Source organism: Siphateles boraxobius, unplaced genomic scaffold (genome assembly GCF_051911475.1).
Source record: "Siphateles boraxobius isolate OS27281-9 unplaced genomic scaffold, OSU_SipBor_1 130, whole genome shotgun sequence".
Taxonomy (NCBI): Eukaryota; Metazoa; Chordata; class Actinopteri; order Cypriniformes; family Leuciscidae; genus Siphateles; species Siphateles boraxobius.
The window spans coordinates 20,051,392-20,072,575 of record NW_027508734.1 but is presented as its reverse complement, the minus strand read 5'-3'; the positions used below and the strand labels follow the sequence as shown (position 1 = coordinate 20,072,575).

Below are 21,184 nucleotides of genomic sequence, written 5' to 3'. Positions count from 1 at the left end.
GCATGTTCCCTGGCCCTCCTCCCTGCTCCCTCACTTTCTTTCTGTCTCTTTCTCTCTCTGTTTGGTTTGTCACTCTTTTTTATTGAAGCTTCCCCACTTTTTGGTCGCCCAGTGACACGCCGTTGTACAACTTGGAGCCGATAGAGCCTCTTCCCTTTGACGTTTCTCGTTTCCGTGGACTCACTGCGGCCCTGCTTCTGGACCTCACCACCCTTGCCAGCCTGCAGGACGATAGCTCCAAATCCATCTCTAACCGGCGGCACGAAAGGAGACACCGGCACGAACCCCAGGAAGAACGAGAGAACGAGACGCGCACCAAACCAAAAGAAGGGACGGGAGACCTGCGTGTATCTCACAGCTTAGACGAGGTTCGAGCTCGCGCCCCGCCCAACTCTCGATCTGAGAGCGAGTTGGCTGCCTACACACAGGACGCCACACAGCAGACTCCAGCGGAGGGATGCCGCAGACTGCAGGAGATGGTGGTGACACGGGGAAGCTCACAGGAGGCGGCTGCACAGATGGAGGTGCATGCGGTACAGCTCTCGTATCTGTATCTGGGAGCGATGAAGACCCTGAGTGTACTTCTTAGCTGTAGTAAATACGCCGAACTGCTGCTGATCCCCAAAGTGGCGCCTGATAGCGGCCATAATGCGGATTGTGCAAGCCCTGGGGTCAGCGTGTGTCAGGAGGAGGCAGAGCTGCGATCGGCTCTGCAGTTTCTGATGCGACACATGGTGAAGCGGGCAGTTATGAGGTCACCCATCAAAAGGGCGCTTGGGCTGGCAGACCTGGAGCGGGCGCAGACTATGATCTACAAACTAGTGGTCAATAGCCTGCTTGAAGAACAGGAAGGCCAGAGTTCCAAACCAGGTACATCAGAAAACGTAAAACAAATCTGATATACATAAACTGAATATATAACTACTTTTCAAACGTTTTCGCATAATAACTTTTCCAATATCCCTGCTTTGAAATCTTATGTTCACCAAAGCTCGTTTATGTGTTAATATTGTGAAATGTAACAATTTAAATTTTTTTCTGTTTTAATTTCATTTTAATGTAATTTGATGGCAAGGCTGAATTTTCAGCATCATTACTCTAGTCTTCAGTGTTACATGATTGTTTGATCATTCTAATATGCTTATTTGGTGCTTACAAAATTTCTACATAATGTAAACATGATGGGCACAAACAGTGATTCTTGTATTATTGTAAAGTCACAATTTAAAGGAAGTTAATTAAAGTTAATTAGGCATACCTAATTTTCTGCGTTCCGCTGCCTTTTAAATGATACTCCTTAGGCCGTTAGTGGACTTTGTTTAAATTGTTTTAAAGTCCTCAAGTCACTCGCACATGCGCTGTTGTACACGCACAAAAATTGGCCTGCACATGGACAATGTGCGTGGACATCCGTGGACCCTGCGGATGACTAAAATTACGTCATGCGGACAGTGCGTGCATTGCGCGGACCGTGGTGAAACGCGGACGGCTGAAGTATACTTTGGGCTTTAAATGTAAGCACTATGAATTAGAACATTTAATATAATTGATCATTATTTTTAGTCTAATGGGTAGAACATTTTTGGTTTCGTCTTTTTTTCCAATAAAATTGCAAAATAGTAGCAAAACCCCTTTATTTTGCTCTTATCTTTAGAACACAGATTGCACTCTCTTTCCCAGGACACACTGCTCTTCATAAATCATGTGAATGTGTGTGTTTTTAGTGGACACAGAGTGTGAGGAGTTAGAGGGAGAGCAACAGTTTCAGACTCCGATCACCACCTCCCCCTCAGCTTCCAGCAGCACCTCCTTCATGAGCTCCTCACTGGAGGACACCACCACAGCAACCACACCCGTTACCACAGCAACCACACCTGTTACAGATGCCGAGACTGCACCAGTTTCTGAATCACCTGGAGTGATGCCACTCAGCCTGCTCAGGTACACACCCAAAGGATATCTTTTTTAGAGTATGTGAACATTGAATCTTTCAACCTGTGCGTCATAATTGATCTGCATGTGTATATCTGAGCAGGCAGATGTTCTCCAGCTACCCGACAACCACCCTGTTGCCAGCACGTAGAGCTCAGACCCCTCCCGTCTCATCGCTGCCCACCTCACCATCGGACGAGCACGGCCGGAGACAGAGCCTCACATCACCGGAGTCCCAGCCTGCCAGGACCAACACTAGGACAGGTACAAATACACACACTCACAATATGTTTCTCTTACTTAATAAATGGGGTCCAAATGTCTGAAAACGCATCTAAAATATGGCATTCAAAATGTAATTTAAATTATATATTCTATCAATTTTGGATTTTTTTTTTTTTTACAGAAGTATCTTATGCTTACCAAGGCTGCATTCATTTAATCAAAAATACAGTAAAAGTTGTAAAAATATTTTACATAATTACAGCTATTTAATACTATTTTGTTCAAGACAATATATCATCAATTCTTCTTCCAAAACATGTTTTTGTCTTACCCTGATTGACTATGGGAAGCCTGTTATAAGTGTTTATATTTTAGACTTGTCAGGATGGTTTTCGCAGGAAATTGCATGCATACGTCACGTCACTATGCTTGTGCATGTCTTTTCATATCTATAAACGGAGAAAAGTTGCTCCGGCTAATTTGACGCGTGTATGGTGTGGGACTGGCATAGGTTAGTTTTCAAAACGAACAGGACGCAAACATATTTTGCTGCTTAATATGTTTGTGAAAGTTGCGATACACAACCATTCTAAAGTTAAATGATAAATGCAGCCTAAGTGCAGAAGTGTCTTCTTTCAAAAAACATAAAAAAAATTTTATGCTAGGAAACCTTTCAAATTATGCTGAAAATATAATTTTGGAGAAAAAAAACGTTTATTCTGAAAATGTACATTTATTCACTTTAAGCATTATCAGACCCCAGCAGTCGTCTCTCCACATCTCCACCTCCTCCTGCCATCGCGGTTCCACTGCTGGAAATGGGATTCTCACTCAGACAGATCATGAAAGCTTTGGAAGCAACAGGTAGACAAATACTTAGAGATACTCTCATAGAAATGTCATGTCTGATTCAGAATTTCTTCTTTCTTCTCAAATATCATATCAGACATTCAGAGTATGTCCTGTATTGGTCTATAGGTGCACGTGCTGAGGCAGATGCTCAAAACATCACTGTGCTTGCAATGTGGATGATCGACCATCCGGGCACGGCAGACTCTGAGGAGGCTTCGGACCCCTGCTCCGGGGCAGCGGGAGGGGGTAAGAGCACAGAGAGGGGTTACCTGCGCTCACCGGGAGACATCCCAAACGCTGACGCTGCAGAGATGGAGGAGGGATTCAGTGACGGGTACAATACCTACAGAATTAATTACATGACGTTTACTTATGGTTGTCTTTAATTACTAAGTAATTAAAGACCCCCAATATTTTTATTACAATGTAATAAAACAATGATTGTTACAGTGTACTTAGAATGATAAATGGCCAAAATAATGTTTTGCAATACAACATGAACAATGTGACCTGTCTGTTCCTACAGTCCTGAAGGTCTTGATCAAGATTCGGCTTCTGCCTCTGCAGGCCCCACTCCCAGAGGACGCTCTGCAGCCAGCAGGAAACACCGCTTTGACCTTGCTGCGCGCACTTTACTAGCTCGTGCAGGTACACTCTAGGGATCTGCAAATGTACATGTTTTCAACAATGTCTAATCAGTCTCAATGAAGCTGTGTAATGTGACTGGTTTAACTGACCCTGAAAGGACTTGTGTATATATACTGCCGTTCAAAAGTCTGGTGTTGGTAAGATTTTTTATGTTTTTGAAAGAAGGGACACAAACAAAGGCTGCAATATTTATATATTTTAGTTTTAATATATTTTAAAATGTAAGTTATTTCTGTCATGGTACATCTGATTTTCAGCAGCCATTACTCCAGTCTTCAGTGTCACATGATCCTTCAGACGATTATTAACTGATTATTAACAGTTGTTGAAAACAGTCTGTAAACATTTTTAAGATTATTTGATGAATAGAAGGTAAAAAAACCAGCATTTATTTGAAATTGGAATATTTTGTAGCAATGTATATGTCTTTACTGTAACTTTTGATCAATTTAATGCATCCTTGCTGAACAAAATATGTGTTAATTTCTTGAATGTATGAATAATCTGTATAACATTGACCGAGGACAAGCGGTTTGGAAAATGGATGCATTTGTATGTGGTTGTATGTATAATACAATTTTACAACATTAAGTTGTAACAGTTGTCTCATCACTAATATTGCGTTTTGTTGTGTAGCTGGACTGTACCGCTCAGTTCAGGCACATCGAACTCAAGCCCGTCGGGAAGGCTCTGGACTGCAGCAGGAGTCTGGGCCTCTCGGGGCGCTGTACGACTTCAATCTGGATGAAGAGCTGGAGCTGGAATTGGATCAGGAAGCCATGGAGGCCATGTTCACCCAGGAGCTGGCATCTGACTCCGACATTCTGGGAATGTGGATCCCGGAGGTACTGGACTGGCCAACATGGGTGTGTGTGACAGCAGCCTGGGGCTGCCGCTGCTTTACTACTCACCTTTAACCCCTGCACGGCTGTACACTAACACACCCCTACACATTTGTTCTGAGATGCACATAATGTGCTCGCATAGAGTTTTCTCACTTACGCCCTCATATTGGACACAAACTTCTGCTGATGCATAGCAGCTTTCGCACATTCACTAACACTGGTGCATGCTTTATTGGCACAGTACGAAAGCAGCAGATGCATAATGGGATGCTTCAGCCCTGATCCATGTTCCACTGGCTTACATTTCATTTCAAATGTTTGTGGCACAACTTACTCTTCCATCTGACCACAGTTTTGTTACATTTTGCTTGTGTGTTAGCATGTGTGCGAGTCGGAGGACCGCGATGAGGTGGTCGTGTGTGAGTTGTGTGGGGTCAGCGTTTCCAGCTTCAATCAGCACATGAAGAAGAGCCACCCGGGCTGCGGTCGCAGTGCCAATCGCCAGGGTTACCGCAGCAATGGATCCTATGTTGACGGCTGGTTTGGAGGGGAGTGTGGAAGCGGGAATCCCTATTACCTGCTCTGTGGCAGCTGCAGAGAGAAATACCTCAACATGAAGAGCAAGATCAAAGGACCACTGCCTGAGAGGTAAGCATTGTGTTTGCAGGCATGCGTCATCATAGCCGAATTCACAAGAATCTGATGTATTTCACTGATCTCGGTTTTTCAGGTATAAAGGTCAAGCCCCAGACCTGTTGGGAAAGCAAGACTGTGTGTATGAAGGTATTAAAGTGTCTACAAGCAAAACCTTACCCAGAAAAAAGAAATTTGCTAGAATTATTCACAACCACCACTACACTGATATGTGTCAGGGTAAATGTGTCAAAGTTCATGTGTTTTTGTCCTGCAGAGGACTGGGACATGTTGGATGTAGACGATGCAGAGCGTCTGACGGGCGAGGAGGAGTTCGATTTGCTCTCTGCTCCGCTGGGTCTTAGTGAGCGCAGACCTGTTCCTGAGGCTGTCCATTTTCCAGACACCGACCCTCTCGGAGCCTCTGTTGCCATGGTCACTGCCACTAACAGCATGGAGGAGACTCTCTTGCAGATAGGTACAATAACACCAATGCAATTAAGTGACTTAATGGTGTAAAAATGTCTATAATTTTACAGATATTGTCTAAGATGTTTGTATTTGTGTATCTCAATGGATTTGACTAAGTAAAACATGCTCTGTCTATAGGTTGTCAGAGCTCAGTGGATAAGAGTTCATCAGGTCGGTTGTCTTTGGGGGAACAGGCATCAGGTCTCCAGACGTCAGCTGATCGCCTGGTGGCTCTGAAAAGAGTCACTGCAGCTGCACAAGTCCTGTTGGCCAGAACAATGGTCATGAGAGCACTGTCTCTGTTGTCAGTTAGGTAAGTGTTGATTTGGCTGCTTTAATTTGCATTCATAATATTTAGTGATTTAGCCTCAGATACATGATATGTTCATTCGTTCTTACAAGCAGGTATTGTTCGTTTCCACATTGAATGCATTTCTTGTGTGTAAAAAGCACCTGCACACAGAGGCGCCAAGATCACAATAAAAACTTTACGTGTACTGATAACTATACATTATATAAGCCGTGTGACCACCAAAATTACCCGGAACAATTTGTCCCAGGAACTATTTTTCCTCCAGACCTCTTGCTGTCTGCGTTTCCATCAAGGTCTAAAGTACCGTGAAGTACCGAGGAGTGAGGCTTCCTGAGGACAAACATTTAGAAAATCAATATCAAAATTTGTGAATCGATTCGAATCTGTAGAAAATAGAATCGTGGTTCATATGTTAATCAATTTTCCCCCTACCACTTTTATATATCGATGTGTATGTGTCTAAATATGTCTTTATATATGTATATATATACATGTCTAAACTCATATTTCAGCGGATCTAGCTGCAGTTTAGCAGCAGGATTGGAGTCTCTGGGCTTGACAGACATTAGGACTCTGGTGCGTCTGATGTGTTTGGCTGCAGCAGGTAGAGCTGGACTGTCCACAGGCCTTGCATTAGGCCCCGGATCCTCCGAGCGCCCACGAGGGGCTAGTAAGCCTACCAAACCCATCTCTTGTTTAGCATACCTCAGTACCGCCGTCGGCTGTCTGGCATCAAACAGCCCCAGCGCTGCCAAACTCCTGGTCCAGCTGTGCACACAGGTAGCCAGATCTTCTCTTGAATATCTATTAAACAAAGAGATGACAAAAAAATTTAAATGTTTTGTCTCATTCTGCCTCTTTTCCTCTAGAATCTGATATCAGCTGCCACCGGGATGAATCTGACCACAGTAGATGATCCAATCCAGAGGAAGTTCCTGCCCAGTTTCCTGAGAGGAGTGGCAGAAGAGAACAAGCTTGTGACATCACCCAATTTTGTGGTGACCCAGGCACTAGTTGCCCTGCTTGCCGATAAAGGTGCCAGGCTTCGACACGGCTATGACAAGGCTGAACTGGAAAAGAAAGGTTAGTTAAAATCTTGCTAGCCGCTTGAGACTGCCACCACATTATTTACTTATGAGTTTTTTTCCCAGTCATTTTTGTTTTTTTTGGTTAAATCTTGTAAATCTTATGCTTTATTTGTTTGTTTTTGCAGCAGAGGGGTTGTTAGATGAAGCTTTGTTGTGTTGCAGCTCGAAAACCACAGCCTTTGTCGCCAATCACCACCATTTTAATTTTTTTTCTCATTGTGTGTGTGTGTGTGTCTATCCGTCTGTGTGCACGTGTTTGTTTCTCTCACTCGCGGCCTGGCTTTGTTCTGCTCGGTGGCCACAGGGCTAATGTCGCCTCTCTATGCCCACCTCTCCTGCCCCCCCCTTGCTGTAGGCCCATTGGAGCTGGCAAATGCGCTGGCGGCGTGCTGCCTCTCGTCTCGACTCTCATCGCAGCACCGCCAATGGGCCGCGCAGCAGCTGGTGCGCACACTGGCGGCTCACGACCGAGACAATCAGAGCCGCCCGCAGACCTTCGCCGACGTGGCAGGAGACCTGCGGAAGTGGTCCACTTTCAGACTCGAGGCCCACCAGAGCAGGGTATAATTCCCACAACGCTGTTTGCTGCTTTTAACCGCACTGGATGGTTTTTGATGCGGAGTCATTTGTTTTTTTGTAGGTGAGCACATGTGGGTGGTGTAGTAAAAAAGGACTTCTGGCTACAAGTGGGAATGATGGGACGGTCCGCGTTTGGAGCGTGACCAAAAACCAGTACACCCTGCAGCAGACATGTGTCTTTAACAAAGCGTGAGTTCCTCTCTTTCTCCTTATTAGGCCTGTTCTTCACCCACTGAAACAATTGGTTTATGTCCTTCTGTGACTGTCTTCAGAGATGATACTTCGGAGGAGTGTATGAATAATCTGGGGTCACCAGGTGAACCAAACTTAGCTCCAGTGTCCTGGAGTGTCAGTGGGAAGTACTTGGCTGCTGCAATGGAGAAAATGGTGAACATTTGGCAAGTCAATGGTAAGTTGCTCACCATCACCACCATTTAAACTGCTGTTTATAAGTTTGGGGCCCATAAGATTTTTCTTTTTTGTTTTATGCTCACCAAGGCTGATTTGGTGCTCAAGAAACATTTCTTATTATCATGTCTAAAATAGTTGCTCTGTGGAAGCAGTGATACAACTTTATATTCATTGATTAATAGAAGGTTCAAAAGAGCTTAAATTATTTAAATTAGAAATATTGTGTAACATATAAATGTCACTTTTTATCAATTTAATGTGTCCTTGCTGAATAAGAGATTTTTTTTATTTTTTTTTTATCGTACTTTATATTGTTACCATACCGGTTATCAGCCAACATGTGAGTTTTTGATTTTATTAATTTATCAGTATTGGTTCATATTGGATATTTAATTGTGCTACTCATTTGCTCTATTTTTACATTAAGATAAATACATTAAGATTTACATTAACAAACCAGAATTTTAATATCAGTGCATCACACGATGTGTTTGCGCACAAGGTGGGAAGGCCTCATTGGACCTGCAGCCTCATTGGGTGTCATCGTTAGCTTGGCCGGAGGAGGAGGCGGCGGGGTCTCTGTGGGGTGGGGAGCCTCGAGAGCTGCTACTGGTGGGGCGCATGGATGGGACATTGGGACTTCTCGAGATTCTTGATGATTCTGATATGCAGAGAACTGAACTCCAACACTGCTGCAGGAAAGACGGTACTGACATTTTAAAAATCCATACTAATGCATGCAATTATACCCAGTTTGTTTTAGCTTTGAGAAACTGTAAACAGGATTACTTTAGGTTTTTTTTTCATGTGTGTGTAATGTATCCATGTTTGGTGCTGATCTCTACAGTGGTTGTAATGCAAATCGCATGGTACAGTGAGGACCGGCCCTTTGCAGTTGGATATGCTGATGGAAGGCTTCTGATAGGCTCTAAGGAGCCTTTAGAGAATGGATCTGTGGTGGTTATTGATGCCCATAAGGTTAGAGTCATCATTTCCCATCATAAACTGACACACATAGAAACAAGCATTCACATACAGTACTTTTCACACATTCTTGTCTGTAAAAATCCTTGTGTGAAGAAGCAATTTAACATGCCTTCATCAATTCACTGACAGTCAAATCTTTGTTCTCTCTTTGTGTGTTGTGACCATAGGAAAGCATTAGTTCATTGCGCTGGGCTCCAGGTGGGCAAGTGTTAATAAGCTGTGCTAAAGAGGAGATTGTGCGTCTGTGGATGGGGTCGGGGACAGGTTTGGGCCAAAGCTGGACATGTCTGCAAAGTATCGCCCATCCTGCTGTTGTCAATGCTGTTGCCTGGTGCAACCTGTCTGGTCTAGGACCTAAACCTCTCAACATGTTTGCCACGTATGTCAAGACAAACAGTTTGCACGCTAATACATAAGAGTGCTAAATCCGATAGAGTGGTGCAGGGATGACATATTTTTGTAGGGTAACCCAGAAGTTAGCATCACCCTGGTTCCCTCATCAAAAACCCAGTAGGATTTTTCCACTGGCTTTTGGATTATTGACGAGAAAAAGATGATGTATTTATTTGATTAAAAATACCATAAAAACAATAATCTTGTGAAATATTATTATAATTAAAAATAGCTGTTTTCTGTTTTAATATATTTTCAAATGTTAATTTTTTGTGTGATGACAGAACTAAATTTTCACTTTACTTTTGATTAATTTAATGAGTGCATGTTGAAAAAAATCATCTTACCGACCCCCAAATTTTGAATGGTAGTTTAAATAATAATAATCATTTTTATGCAAAGTGCCATTGCTTTATATAAGCAGTAGATATTTCAGTATATAGCTAATAAACATTATTTTTAATTGTATTATTATTAACATTACTGTTATTTGTTTCATTTGTTATTTGTTACATTATTTTTCCAATTACAGAAATCAAAATTTAAATGTTTCTAAGAGCTTTTTCACAAGTCACAAGCATGTAATTATATTTTTCTGTTGTATTTTTAATTACTTTTTTTTATTTCATAAAAATGTGTGCATTGTGAAATATGTCCTAGATTAAGAATATGGTAATTAAAACGTGTACTCTTTGTCTCACAGATGTTGTCAGAACGGCCTTGTATCTGTGTGGACTGTACCACAGGACCCTTCGTCATACTCTCAGTCCAGCATTGCCTGTCCTGATGCATGGTGGGAATCAGAATCCAAATCCAAACTGATGGTAATGTGTCCATACATCTAAGCAATCTGAATTATACTTTGCTATCTGTCCTTCCCTATTCGTTAGTATTTACATTTGTGTGTTTTTAATGTAACTTCTCTGATCTCTCTCCAGCTAGACCCTCAGCGTAGTGAAGGAGCAGTGTGTGTGTTCAAGCTCCGGGGTCACATGAGTCCTGTGCGGTCAGTAGCATTCAGTCCAGATGGGCTGGCTTTGGTGTCCGCAGGGGTTGGTGGACTTTTGAACATCTGGTCATTACAGGTCAGTGTCTGTCATGGACGCACACTTTATAAACGAATACAGGCTAAACTTCCAATACTAACGAACAAACTTGAAAGTATCAATATAGTGTTTTCATTATGATACGTTTGTGTGTATGTTTATACGTTTAGGATGGATCAGTGCTGCAAACAGTAGTTGCGGGATCTGGAGCGATTAACAACACAGTTTGGATCCCTGACGTGGGCGTAGCTGTCTGCTCCAATCGCTCAAAGGTAAAAGAATCCTGAAAGTTTACATTTTAGTTGATTTTCATTCATTTTTGATGTTTTTTGTTGTTGTTTTTTAAATCAAAAATCTAGAAAAGATATTGTTTATTGGAGTCTGTGTTTGTTCTGCAGGATGTGCTGGTCGTTAATAGCTCAGCAGAGTTTATGGCAACCAATCACGTATTAGCAACCTGCCGCATGGCGCTGAAGAAGCAGGGTGTTGTGGGACTGAATATGGCTCCATGCATGAGAGCCTTCCTGGAAAAACTTCCCATCATGCTTCAGGAGCAGTATGCATATGAGAAGGTATACAATACTGATATAATTTTAGCAAATACTATTCATGGAAAAATGCAAAATGTAGAGATGTTGTTGTGGTAATTTCTGTTTCTTATACCTGGTTTATTTTGGTGTGTTTCAGCCTCATGTGGTGTGTGGGGAGCAGCTTGTCCACAGTCCTTACATGCAGTGTCTGGCGTCTCTGGCGGTGGGTCTGCAGCTGGACGCTCTACTGTGTCATCCTCCTGTCCCACCTCATCTGGCCCACTGCCCACCTGAGCCTGGCTCCTCCCCCGCCCCCTTCCCCGGCTCCTGGGCCAGCAGTGAGTGGGCGTGGCTTCACTGCTTCTCCACCACCGTCAAAACGGCCGAGGCCCTTGTGCGTGGACACACCTTTCCTGAGTCTTTCATCGTCCCGGACCTGGAGCCCGTGGCCAAGGACAAATTGGCATTGCTTATGGTGAGGGCGATTAAACATACACTTGTCCTGTGAGACTGCCATATTTAGTGATTTGATGGTGAAAAATAAACTGTTGTTGATGATGGTCACAGTCTTTTCATCACACACAGGACAACAGCAAGTGGCTGTCTGGGATAGATGAGCAGATCATGTCTTGGGCCACTTCCAGACCAGAGGTGAAAGCAAATATGTCAATCGATTTACATTTATCACCAGGGCTGCATTTGTTTGTAATATTTCACAATATTGTTGTTTTTACTGTATTTTTGATCAATTTAAAATACAATTTTACAATTTATATTTTAAAATGTAATTTCTGCTTGTGATGACGAAGCGGATTACTTCATTTTTTAGTGTCACATGGTCATTCTAATATGCTGATTTATGTATAATGTATATAATGTTGTTATTATTATTATTATTATTATTAAAATTGCAAAAAAAAGTCTAAACCTTTGAATATCTCTTGTGAATTTTAAGGACTGGCACCTCGGAGGGAAGTGTGACGTGTTTTTATGGGGTGCGGGCAGGCATGGGCAGCTTGCAGAGGCTGGGCGAAACATTATGGTGCCAACTCTTGCTCCCTCTTTTTCTCAGGCCCAACTGGTATGATTGTACACACACATTCAAAAGTTTGATATTTATAATATGCTGTCGTACAAATCAAATAAATACACATTCATGCCATTTAATCTTTTTTGTATTGTCAGGTTGTGTGTGGGCAGAACTGCACATTTGTGATCCAAGCTAACGGGACAGTGTCTGCATGTGGAGAGGGTAGTTACGGCCGCCTCGGACAAGGAAATTCAGACGATCTGCACGTCCTCACTGTTATATCTGCCCTGCAAGGCATGCTGCAATCATACACAAACTCTGAAGGACTTTCATTATAGATTGTTTACAATACTCTGGAAGCTTTAACAGTGATGTGATGCATTTTTGTGAAGGGTTTGTGGTGACCCAGCTGGTAACGTCCTGTGGGTCTGATGGCCATTCGATGGCTCTAACTGAGAGTGGTGAGGTGTTCAGCTGGGGAGATGGAGATTACGGAAAACTTGGCCATGGCAACAGCGACAGACAGCGCAGACCGCGGCAGATAGAAGCGCTGCAGGGAGAGGAGGTGGTCCAGGTCGGAAACACACCTCTCACATTCACTCTCACTCTTTAATACACCCAGATGCCTCTCCAGTGGGCTGCTCTTCTTCTCTTCTTTTTTTCTTCTTCTTCGTCCTCTTCCTCTTCCTCCTCCAAGGTGTGTATGATGAATAATGGTGCTTGTTCCTGTGCAGATGTCGTGTGGATTTAAGCACTCAGCAGTGGTGACTGCAGATGGAAAGCTCTTTTCCTTTGGTAATGGAGACTATGGCAGACTGGGACTTGGAAATACTTCTAACAAAAAGTTACCAGAAAGAGTCAGCGCGCTGGAGGGCCACCAGGTCGGCCAGGTAAAACCGAGTAATAGCTACAGACACACTTCATACATCCTTTATAGTGCTGTTCAAAAGTCTGAGTTCACTTTTGAAAATACTTCCACTTTTTTAAATGTGAAAAAAATATACATTCTATAAATATAATCTATTAATTTATAATATATTAGTAATCATATAATATAATTTATTAATGGAATTTAATTAATTTCATTGTCATTTCATCAAGTCATTTTGTTTATCCTCTTTTGCTCTTTTTAAATCAATTAAATTCTGAAACCTGTGAAACAGGTTTAAATTAGACTTTGAATCCTAGAATGGTACTTCTCATATACACAATTTTATCTGATGTTCATTTTAACGTCGGTGTGTGTAGGTTGCATGTGGGCTGAATCACACTTTGGCAGTATCGGCTGATGGAATGACCGTCTGGGCGTTTGGAGATGGAGACTATGGCAAACTGGGATTGGGAAACTCTACAGCCAAATCTTCCCCACAGGTACCACTACTGACATATTAATGTGACAACACCCTCACAAGAATACACAGTTAAGCATATTAAATGTCATAAACTCTTGGTCTTTACTAAATTAAGTGTGTGTGTGTTTGTTATTTTTACAGAAAGTGGATGCTTTGTGTGGAATTGGAATAAAGAAGGTGGCATGTGGCACACAGTTCTCTGTTGCTTTAACCAAAGATGGAAACGTGTACACGTTTGGGCAGGGTAAGCCATGTGCAGACATGGATGCATACGTGTCTCAGGGAGGAACTGTACATTTCTATAAACTGTCAAAGCCTCCAATCCATTGGGTTTCTTGCTGATGAATCCAAATGTTTTTGCTTTAATGTAACAGATCGTTTGATTGGTCTCCCGGAGGGTCGAGCACGAAATCATAACCGGCCTCAGCAGGTCCCAGCTTTAACAGGCGTGTTTATAGAGGATGTGGCTGTTGGGGCTGAGCACACACTTTCACTCTCTTCAACTGGAGAGGTTTATGCCTGGGGGAGCAACTCCGAGGGACAGGTGTGTGATTACTAGGGGACTTAAACTCATAATCTTTCCCATTTTCCATTGTATTTATGTAATAACTGAACAACAACATGGTTTGCAACAAAACAAAAAACTAAAATATATTATATATATATATTTTTTTTAAGCTGGGCTTGGGTCATACCAATCATGTCAGAGAGCCGACCCTCCTCAGTGCTTTACAAGGCAAAAACGTCCAGCAGATATCTGCAGGCCGCTGCCACAGTGCAGCATGGACTGCACCGCCTGTACCACCACGTGCTCCAGGTACAGACACTTAAACAATGGCTTGCTTAGGCTTCTTTTTTATAAATAAGCTGATAACACTTTAAGAACGGATGCACAGATCTAATATACTGATACTTTACACTTGTTTAGTTTCTAAACTGTTTACGTTCACTTAAGACATAACTGACTATGTTTACTGTGATACGCGATACTGGGATTTAAAAAAAAAAAAAATTTACTTTTCAAATTTTACAAAAGTAATGTTTGGAAATGTAAACATATACAGTTGTGGTCAGAATTAATGGCACCCCTGGTAAATATGATAAAAAAGCTGTAAAAAATAAATCTGCATTGTTTATCCTTTTGATCTTTCATTCAAAAAATTCTAACCTTTCATTGAAGTGATTTCCCCCGCACTTTCACATTTCGAAATAAATGTTTTTTTCCAAAACACGTTGGCCACAAAATATTGGCACCCTTTTATTAAATACTTTTTGCAACCTCCTGTTGCCAAGATAACAGCACTGAGTCTTCTCCTATAATGCCTGATGAGTTTGGAGAACACCTGACAAGAGATCAGAGACAATTCCTTCATACAGAATCTCTCCAGATCCTTCAGATTCCCAGATCCATGTTGGTGCTTCTTCTCTTCAGTTCACTCCACTCATCAGGTCTGGGAACTGGGATGGTCATGGCAGAAGCTTCATTTTGTGCTCCTTAACACATTTTTGTGTTGATTTTGATGTTTGTTTTTGATCGTTGTCCTGATGGAAGATCCAACCACGGCCCATTATAAGATTTATAGCAGAAGCAGTCAGGTTTTGATTTTTTATCTGTTGGTATTTGCTAGAATCCATGATGCCATGTATCTGAACAAGAAGTCCAGGACCTTCAGCAAAAAAAAAGGCCCACAACATTAAAGATCCTGCCGTATATATTTAACCGTAGGCATGGGGTACTTGTTATCCCTATTTGCACCAAACACATCTTGTGTGTTTGCTGCCAAAAAGCTATTTTTTTTAAGTTTCATCAGACCATAGAATCCGTTCCCTTTTGAAGATCCAGTCGAGTCTGACAACTGAATATGCTGGAGTTTGTTTTTGGACGAGCGAGAAGGATTTTTCTTGAAACAGCATGTGCTGATGTAGGGGTTGTTATATATATTTCTTTTAGGCTTTCTGACCCCCAAGACTCAAGTAATCTCCAAAATTTCCCTCTGTGATCCTTGGAGAGTCTTTGGCTACTCAAACTTTCCTCCTCGCCGTGCATTAAGACAATAAAGACACACGTCCTCTTCCTGTCAGATTCATAAAATCTTTAGTTGATTGGAACTTCTTAATTATTGCCCTGATGGTGGAAATGGAAATTTTCTTACAGCCACTTTCTATTTTGTGAAGCTCAACAATCTTTTGCTGCACATCAGAACTATATTCTTTGGTTTTACTCATTGTGATGGATGATTAAGGGAATTTGGTCTTTGTGTTTCCTCATATTTAAACTCCTGTGAAACAAGAAGCCATAGCTATACAATTTCTTGTTCCTAGCCACCCTGGTGTGCTGAAAAAAAGGTAAATATTAATGGGAATATAATTCAGAGATATTTAAATATTTTTTTTTTTTTTTTTTTTTTTACAAATTCTAGGGGTGCCAATAATTGTGGCCAACATTTTTTGGATAATTTTTTTTTACATAATGTGATCCCCTGCACTTACAATTCTTTTACTTACAATTCTTTTACTTCAATGAAAGGTTCGATTTTTTGCAAAGGATTATCAATGCAGATTTATTTTTTACAGCCATTTTTGATCATTTTTACCAGGTGTGCCATTAATTCTGACCACAACTGTATATATATATATATATATATAACATCTGTTAGGTCTGAAATAACATAAAAATAATAAAATGTAAACGCATTGTAAAGCTGTCCAGTTGAACCATCGAGTTGAACCATATTAACATAAATAAAAACCTTTTTTCTGGCTATTTTTATGTCCACATTCTAAATTTTTAAAACTCCTTTTCTACAGTATGTGACATCTCGTTAGTTTCACATCAATTTGACAGACCTGTTATCTGTATATTCATATAAAAATCCTGTTAGGTGGCAATTTAAATTTACAATAATACAAAAATCATAATTAGACCCAATAATTACAATACATTCAGTTTTACCCGATTATGTAAAAAAACAAGCATAGGTTTGATGATCAGTTGTTGAGATGAATGGTTTGTGTGTTCAGGTTCATCAGTGCCTCTGCAGCTGGGCTTGCCCGTGTGTGTGCCTCCTCAATACAGTGCCCTAAGAGAGGTCAGTATGGAGGCTCTGAGAGCCCGACTGCGCCTTCTCTACCACTTCTCTGACCTCATGTACTCCTCATGGAGACTGCTAAACCTCAGCCCCAACAACCAGGTATACACGCACTCAAACACTCACAAACAAATCATATTTGCATCGATTTATCGCATTACTTTGAGTCTGTTGGATAAAACCCCATAAGTCCTGTCTGTGATGTTGCCATCATGACTCATTTCGATTTCAGAGCTGCACGTCACGCTATAATGCAGGTACGTGGGGTATAGTCCAGGGTCAGCTGAGGCCCTTGCTGGCCCCTAGAGTTTACACACTGCCCATGGTGCGCTCCATTGGTAAAACCATGGTGCAGGGTAAGAACTACGGCCCACAGATCACAGTCAAAAGAATATCTACACGGTCAGTCATGTTTTTTACAGAATTTTAGCCAGAACACTGTACATTTAATTCCTAATCTTTGCCTACTTTTCATTAGAGGCAGAATATCAGAACATCTTAATTTTAACATCTACTTTTTTTTTCTCTTGTTTTCTCAGAGGGAGGAAGTGTAAACCCATCTTTGTGCAGATCGCAAGGCAGGTTGTGAAATTGAACGCATCTGATCTGAGGCTGCCGTCACGAGCCTGGAAAGTCAAGCTGGTGGGGGAGGGGGCAGATGATGCTGGAGGGGTGTTTGACGACACCATCACGGAGATGTGCCAGGTAAACTAGGGCTGTCGAAAAGAATGTGTTAATTTCTTCAATTAATATTTTATGTTTAATGCGATAAATGCAGCATCCTTGTTTTCCCTTGCTGAAGTAGCTATGCTAATGTCTCCTCACATCCTTTGGCTAGTGTTACAACATTTATTCCCATTATCTGGGTTCTGCACAACAGCTCCACAAATCAAGAGAGCGGCCGACCGAGGAGGGTCCACAATGTAAAAAAATGTAACAATTTAGACAGAGGGAACTAATATTGACAAAGACAGACACATCATAAAATGACTATACACTATATAAAACACAATATATTCAAGGCACATCTAAATGTGAAATTAGAATGGGTTTATTTGAAGATTGTTTTAAGTTAATTGTAAGCCTTTTAAATGTTAAAAATGATGACTGTTAATTATAGTTTAATGTTGAATGGCTATAATTACTAATTTCCTCAAAAAAGAAAGAAAAAAACCCCATTTAATAGAGATATCAGTAGCAATATTGGTATCAGTAGCTGCGTTTGCATTACAGATTTTCGCAAAACTTTTGCGCGTTTCCATTAACCGATGTTATGCAACTAAAAAATGTTTTCCCTCTTGCGATAAGTCATTCCAAAAATCATGGCAACGGATTTTGATAGGTTTACGTATATCCCAGTCACTGCAGTAGCCATTATTTTTAATCAAAGGAGACGTAGGCATATCCTACTATCTTTTCCAAGAAAAATCCCTTATACTTGGCAGCAGCTGTATGAGGTGTTTCTCCCTCCTATCTGCTTAAAGGTCTTGATAAATTGTGGCATATTTCATATAATATGAAAAAAATATTACAAATGTGCGATAATTATTTTAAATCTATCAACAGCACTCGTTCATTTTTCATGATGCTTGTCATGTTGAAAAGAGTGTTTAATTTTGGCATGTTGTTCTGTATAGGAGCTGGAGACAGGAATTGTGGATCTTCTTATCCCTTCTCCCAACGCTTCAGCAGAGGTGGGCTACAACCGAGACCGGTGAGTGGCGAAAGACCAATGTCTGAATAATGTATTCCACTAAACTAATAAACTGATCAGGTCGTCTTGAAATTTGTGCGTCCTCAGGTTCTTGTTAAATCCCTCAGCCTGTATGGAAGAGCACCTGCTGCAGTTCAAGTTTTTGGGTATTCTGATGGGAGTGGCCATCCGCACTAAGAAGCCTCTAGACCTGCATCTCGCTCCAATGGTGTGGAAGCAGCTGTGCTGTATTCCTCTCACCCTTGAGGATCTGGAGGAAGTGGATCTGCTCTACGTACAGACACTCAACAGCATCTTGCACCTGGAGGACAGCGGCATCACCGAGCAGAACTTCCATGAGGTGGAGTGGACGCTCACAAAATACTGTTTTTACAGTCTTGTTCCTTATGTGCTCAGTCTAACTCAGTGGTTCTCAACCTGGGGGACAGGCCTCACAAGATGGCTTAAAATTACTACTAAATATTGATTTATATTTCATCTAGTTTATTTTAAAGCATCTGTAAGCTGAAATCATATTTCTTATTTTAATTTATCTCAACAAATACATTTTTTAAGATCCAGAATTCCCACAGCCTTGGAAAACCTGGATAAAAGTTTGATCTTTAGACCTGGAAAAGTCATGAAAAAAATCTTACCAAGACATGGAAATATTTACAACGAATATAAATATTTCTATTATTTCAAAGTGTAATATATTTTATCAGGTAGAAAGAAATGACATAAAATATAGTACATCTTGAAATACTAGGAAATATTTACAATGAATACAAATATTTCTACTATTTCAAGATGGTTTTAAAAATATGTTTGCTTATAATTTCATTCTACCTGATAAAATATATTACATCTTGGAATACTAGAAATATTTATATTTATTGTAAATATTTCCATGTCATTAATTCTACTTGGAAATATTTACAACGAATATAAATATTTCATCTAGTATTTCAAGATGTAATATATTTTATGTCATTTCATTCTACCTGATAAAATATGACATCTTGAAATACTAGGAAATATTTACAACGAATATAAATATTTCATCAAGTAGAATGAAATTACATGGAAATATTTACAATGAATATAAATATTTCTAGTATTTCAAGATGTAATATATTTTATCAGGTAGAATATAATTATAATTAAACATATTTTTAAAACCCTTTAAACACAAATGACTAGAAATACAACAAATTCAGCAGTAATAAAATGTTTAAACCCTTAAATAAAAAGGTAGAACATTCAGTTATTAAAAATTATGGAATTTAATGATGATAATTTTAATCAAATATTATTTGTATTATTATTATACATATGGTTTGTAATATTTATGAGTATTTATAGTTTCTATAAATTAAAAAAAATGTTCCCCTTTTTTTAATAGATGATTCCACTGGATTCATTTGTTGGCCAAAGTGCTGATGGGAAAATGGTTCCCATCATCCCTGGAGGAAACAGCATACCACTGACCTTTTTTAATAGGAAGGAGTATGTAGACCGTGCCATTGAGTATCGCCTGCATGAAATCGATCGCCAGGTGTGTTAAAGTCAAAACGGGTGTATCCTTTCCTCAAATATGTGGGAGTGTATCTACACCTAGAAAATGTCTTGTCAGCTGATCCTGATATTCATCTCTTGTTTTGCGCGGTAGGTGGGGGCGGTGCGAGAGGGCATGTCCTGGATCGTGCCTGTCCCCTTGCTCTCCTTACTAACAGCGCGGCAGCTGGAGCAGATGGTCTGCGGGCTGCCGGAGATCAGCGTGGAGGTTCTGAAGAAGGTGGTCCGGTACAGGGAGGTGGATGAGCAGCAGCAGCTGGTCCAGTGGTTCTGGCAGACACTGGAGGAGTTCTCCAATGAGGAGAGAGTGCTCTTCATGCGCTTCGTCTCGGGGCGCTCCCGTCTGCCAGCTAACACTGCGGATATATCCCAGAGGTTCCAGATCATGAAGGTGGACCGGGTAAGAATGTTGCCGTGTTTTTATGGATGAACAGGCATTTGCGTTTATGTACTAATGTTTATCTCTGCTCTCTTTCAGCCATACGACAGTCTTCCCACCTCTCAGACGTGCTTCTTCCAGCTCCGTCTCCCACCTTACTCTAGCCAACCCGTCATGGCGGAGCGGCTGCGTTATGCTATTAATAACTGCCGTTCTATCGACATGGACAACTACATGCTGTCCCGCAATGTGGACAATGCAGAGGGGTCTGACACAGATTACTGACCTTATGTGCACACATAAACAAAGTGTACACTGTTAGGACTCAGTTTAGTATTCGGTGCAGGCTTTTATGATTTTTATGATTACATATACATCTTAATAGACATAATCAAGTGGTTTTATTTCACCTTTTATTTCTTAGCAATTAAGCAACGCTTGAGTGGGTCGCACAATCCGTTTACACACACGCACACGTGTTGATTGTATATTCTTTCTCTTTACTTTAAACAGTCTTTCGCCACTATTCATTTTTTGGCTCTGCCTTTTTTTCAGGATATTTTGCATGAAAGTGTTTTTATTTAAAAAAAAAATGTATAGAATGACAAAAAGAAAAATATTGTACATTGTGTATAATGCTTCATTAGGAAATTGTTTTACATGAGTATCTGTATTTATTTGAATTTTTTTGAATCGCCTACACCAGATTTCTTATGTCAGATGCAATAAATGTTTGAATCTGAAACTACATTTTTCATATATTATTGGTCTGGTCAAAAAATTTAATTAAGGGGGGAAAAATTAAGGTCAGTAAGGTTTTTTTTTTATTTGATGCTTTTATTCAACAAGGATGCATTAAATTGATCAAACATGACAAATCTTTTCTTACAGGTCTTTTTTTAATAAATGCTGTTCCATTTAGTTATATTTATCAAAGAATCTTGAAAATTCAGGAAAATATTTCATAATTTCCATAAAAATATTCAGAACAACCATTTCCAACACATAAGAACTGTTTCTTGAGCACCAAATCAGCATGCATAGAATGATTTCTGAAGGATCACGTGACACTGAAGACTGGAGTAATGGTCATTTTAGCTTTGTCATCAC

At 40.6% G+C, this 21,184-nt stretch overlaps 1 protein-coding gene across 9 annotated transcripts in view; it reads left to right on the top strand.

The window, feature by feature from the left end:
• herc1 (HECT and RLD domain containing E3 ubiquitin protein ligase family member 1) overlaps positions 1–20,819 on the top strand; it is a 43,062-nt gene extending 22,243 nt beyond the window's left edge. For 3 of the 9 annotated variants that reach the window (XM_077228525.1, XM_077228528.1, XM_077228524.1), the window contains exons 38-78: positions 89–870; positions 1,725–1,941; positions 2,036–2,196; positions 2,905–3,021; positions 3,136–3,343; positions 3,536–3,657; positions 4,294–4,523; positions 4,882–5,150; positions 5,233–5,285; positions 5,413–5,613; positions 5,745–5,919; positions 6,432–6,699; positions 6,789–7,002; positions 7,312–7,568; positions 7,648–7,775; positions 7,859–7,995; positions 8,500–8,703; positions 8,845–8,975; positions 9,152–9,363; positions 10,081–10,201; positions 10,316–10,462; positions 10,594–10,695; positions 10,822–10,995; positions 11,111–11,428; positions 11,539–11,604; positions 11,909–12,034; positions 12,139–12,277; positions 12,376–12,557; positions 12,718–12,873; positions 13,232–13,354; positions 13,477–13,579; positions 13,710–13,879; positions 14,014–14,152; positions 16,357–16,526; positions 16,657–16,826; positions 16,964–17,129; positions 18,062–18,138; positions 18,226–18,478; positions 19,523–19,675; positions 19,790–20,095; positions 20,174–20,819. In XM_077228525.1, the coding sequence (XP_077084640.1) occupies positions 89–870; positions 1,725–1,941; positions 2,036–2,196; positions 2,905–3,021; positions 3,136–3,343; positions 3,536–3,657; positions 4,294–4,523; positions 4,882–5,150; positions 5,233–5,285; positions 5,413–5,613; positions 5,745–5,919; positions 6,432–6,699; positions 6,789–7,002; positions 7,312–7,568; positions 7,648–7,775; positions 7,859–7,995; positions 8,500–8,703; positions 8,845–8,975; positions 9,152–9,363; positions 10,081–10,201; positions 10,316–10,462; positions 10,594–10,695; positions 10,822–10,995; positions 11,111–11,428; positions 11,539–11,604; positions 11,909–12,034; positions 12,139–12,277; positions 12,376–12,557; positions 12,718–12,873; positions 13,232–13,354; positions 13,477–13,579; positions 13,710–13,879; positions 14,014–14,152; positions 16,357–16,526; positions 16,657–16,826; positions 16,964–17,129; positions 18,062–18,138; positions 18,226–18,478; positions 19,523–19,675; positions 19,790–20,095; positions 20,174–20,359 (7,633 nt within the window). In that variant the 3' untranslated portion in view covers positions 20,360–20,819. The remainder of the gene's footprint in view (positions 1–88; positions 871–1,724; positions 1,942–2,035; positions 2,197–2,904; positions 3,022–3,135; positions 3,344–3,535; positions 3,658–4,293; positions 4,524–4,881; positions 5,151–5,232; positions 5,286–5,412; positions 5,614–5,744; positions 5,920–6,431; positions 6,700–6,788; positions 7,003–7,311; positions 7,569–7,647; positions 7,776–7,858; positions 7,996–8,499; positions 8,704–8,844; positions 8,976–9,151; positions 9,364–10,080; positions 10,202–10,315; positions 10,463–10,593; positions 10,696–10,821; positions 10,996–11,110; positions 11,429–11,538; positions 11,605–11,908; positions 12,035–12,138; positions 12,278–12,375; positions 12,558–12,717; positions 12,874–13,231; positions 13,355–13,476; positions 13,580–13,709; positions 13,880–14,013; positions 14,153–16,356; positions 16,527–16,656; positions 16,827–16,963; positions 17,130–18,061; positions 18,139–18,225; positions 18,479–19,522; positions 19,676–19,789; positions 20,096–20,173) is intronic. The other 6 variants (XM_077228534.1, XM_077228530.1, XM_077228529.1 and 3 more) reach the window with 5 other exon arrangements.
• The last annotated feature ends 365 nt before the right edge of the window (positions 20,820–21,184 follow it).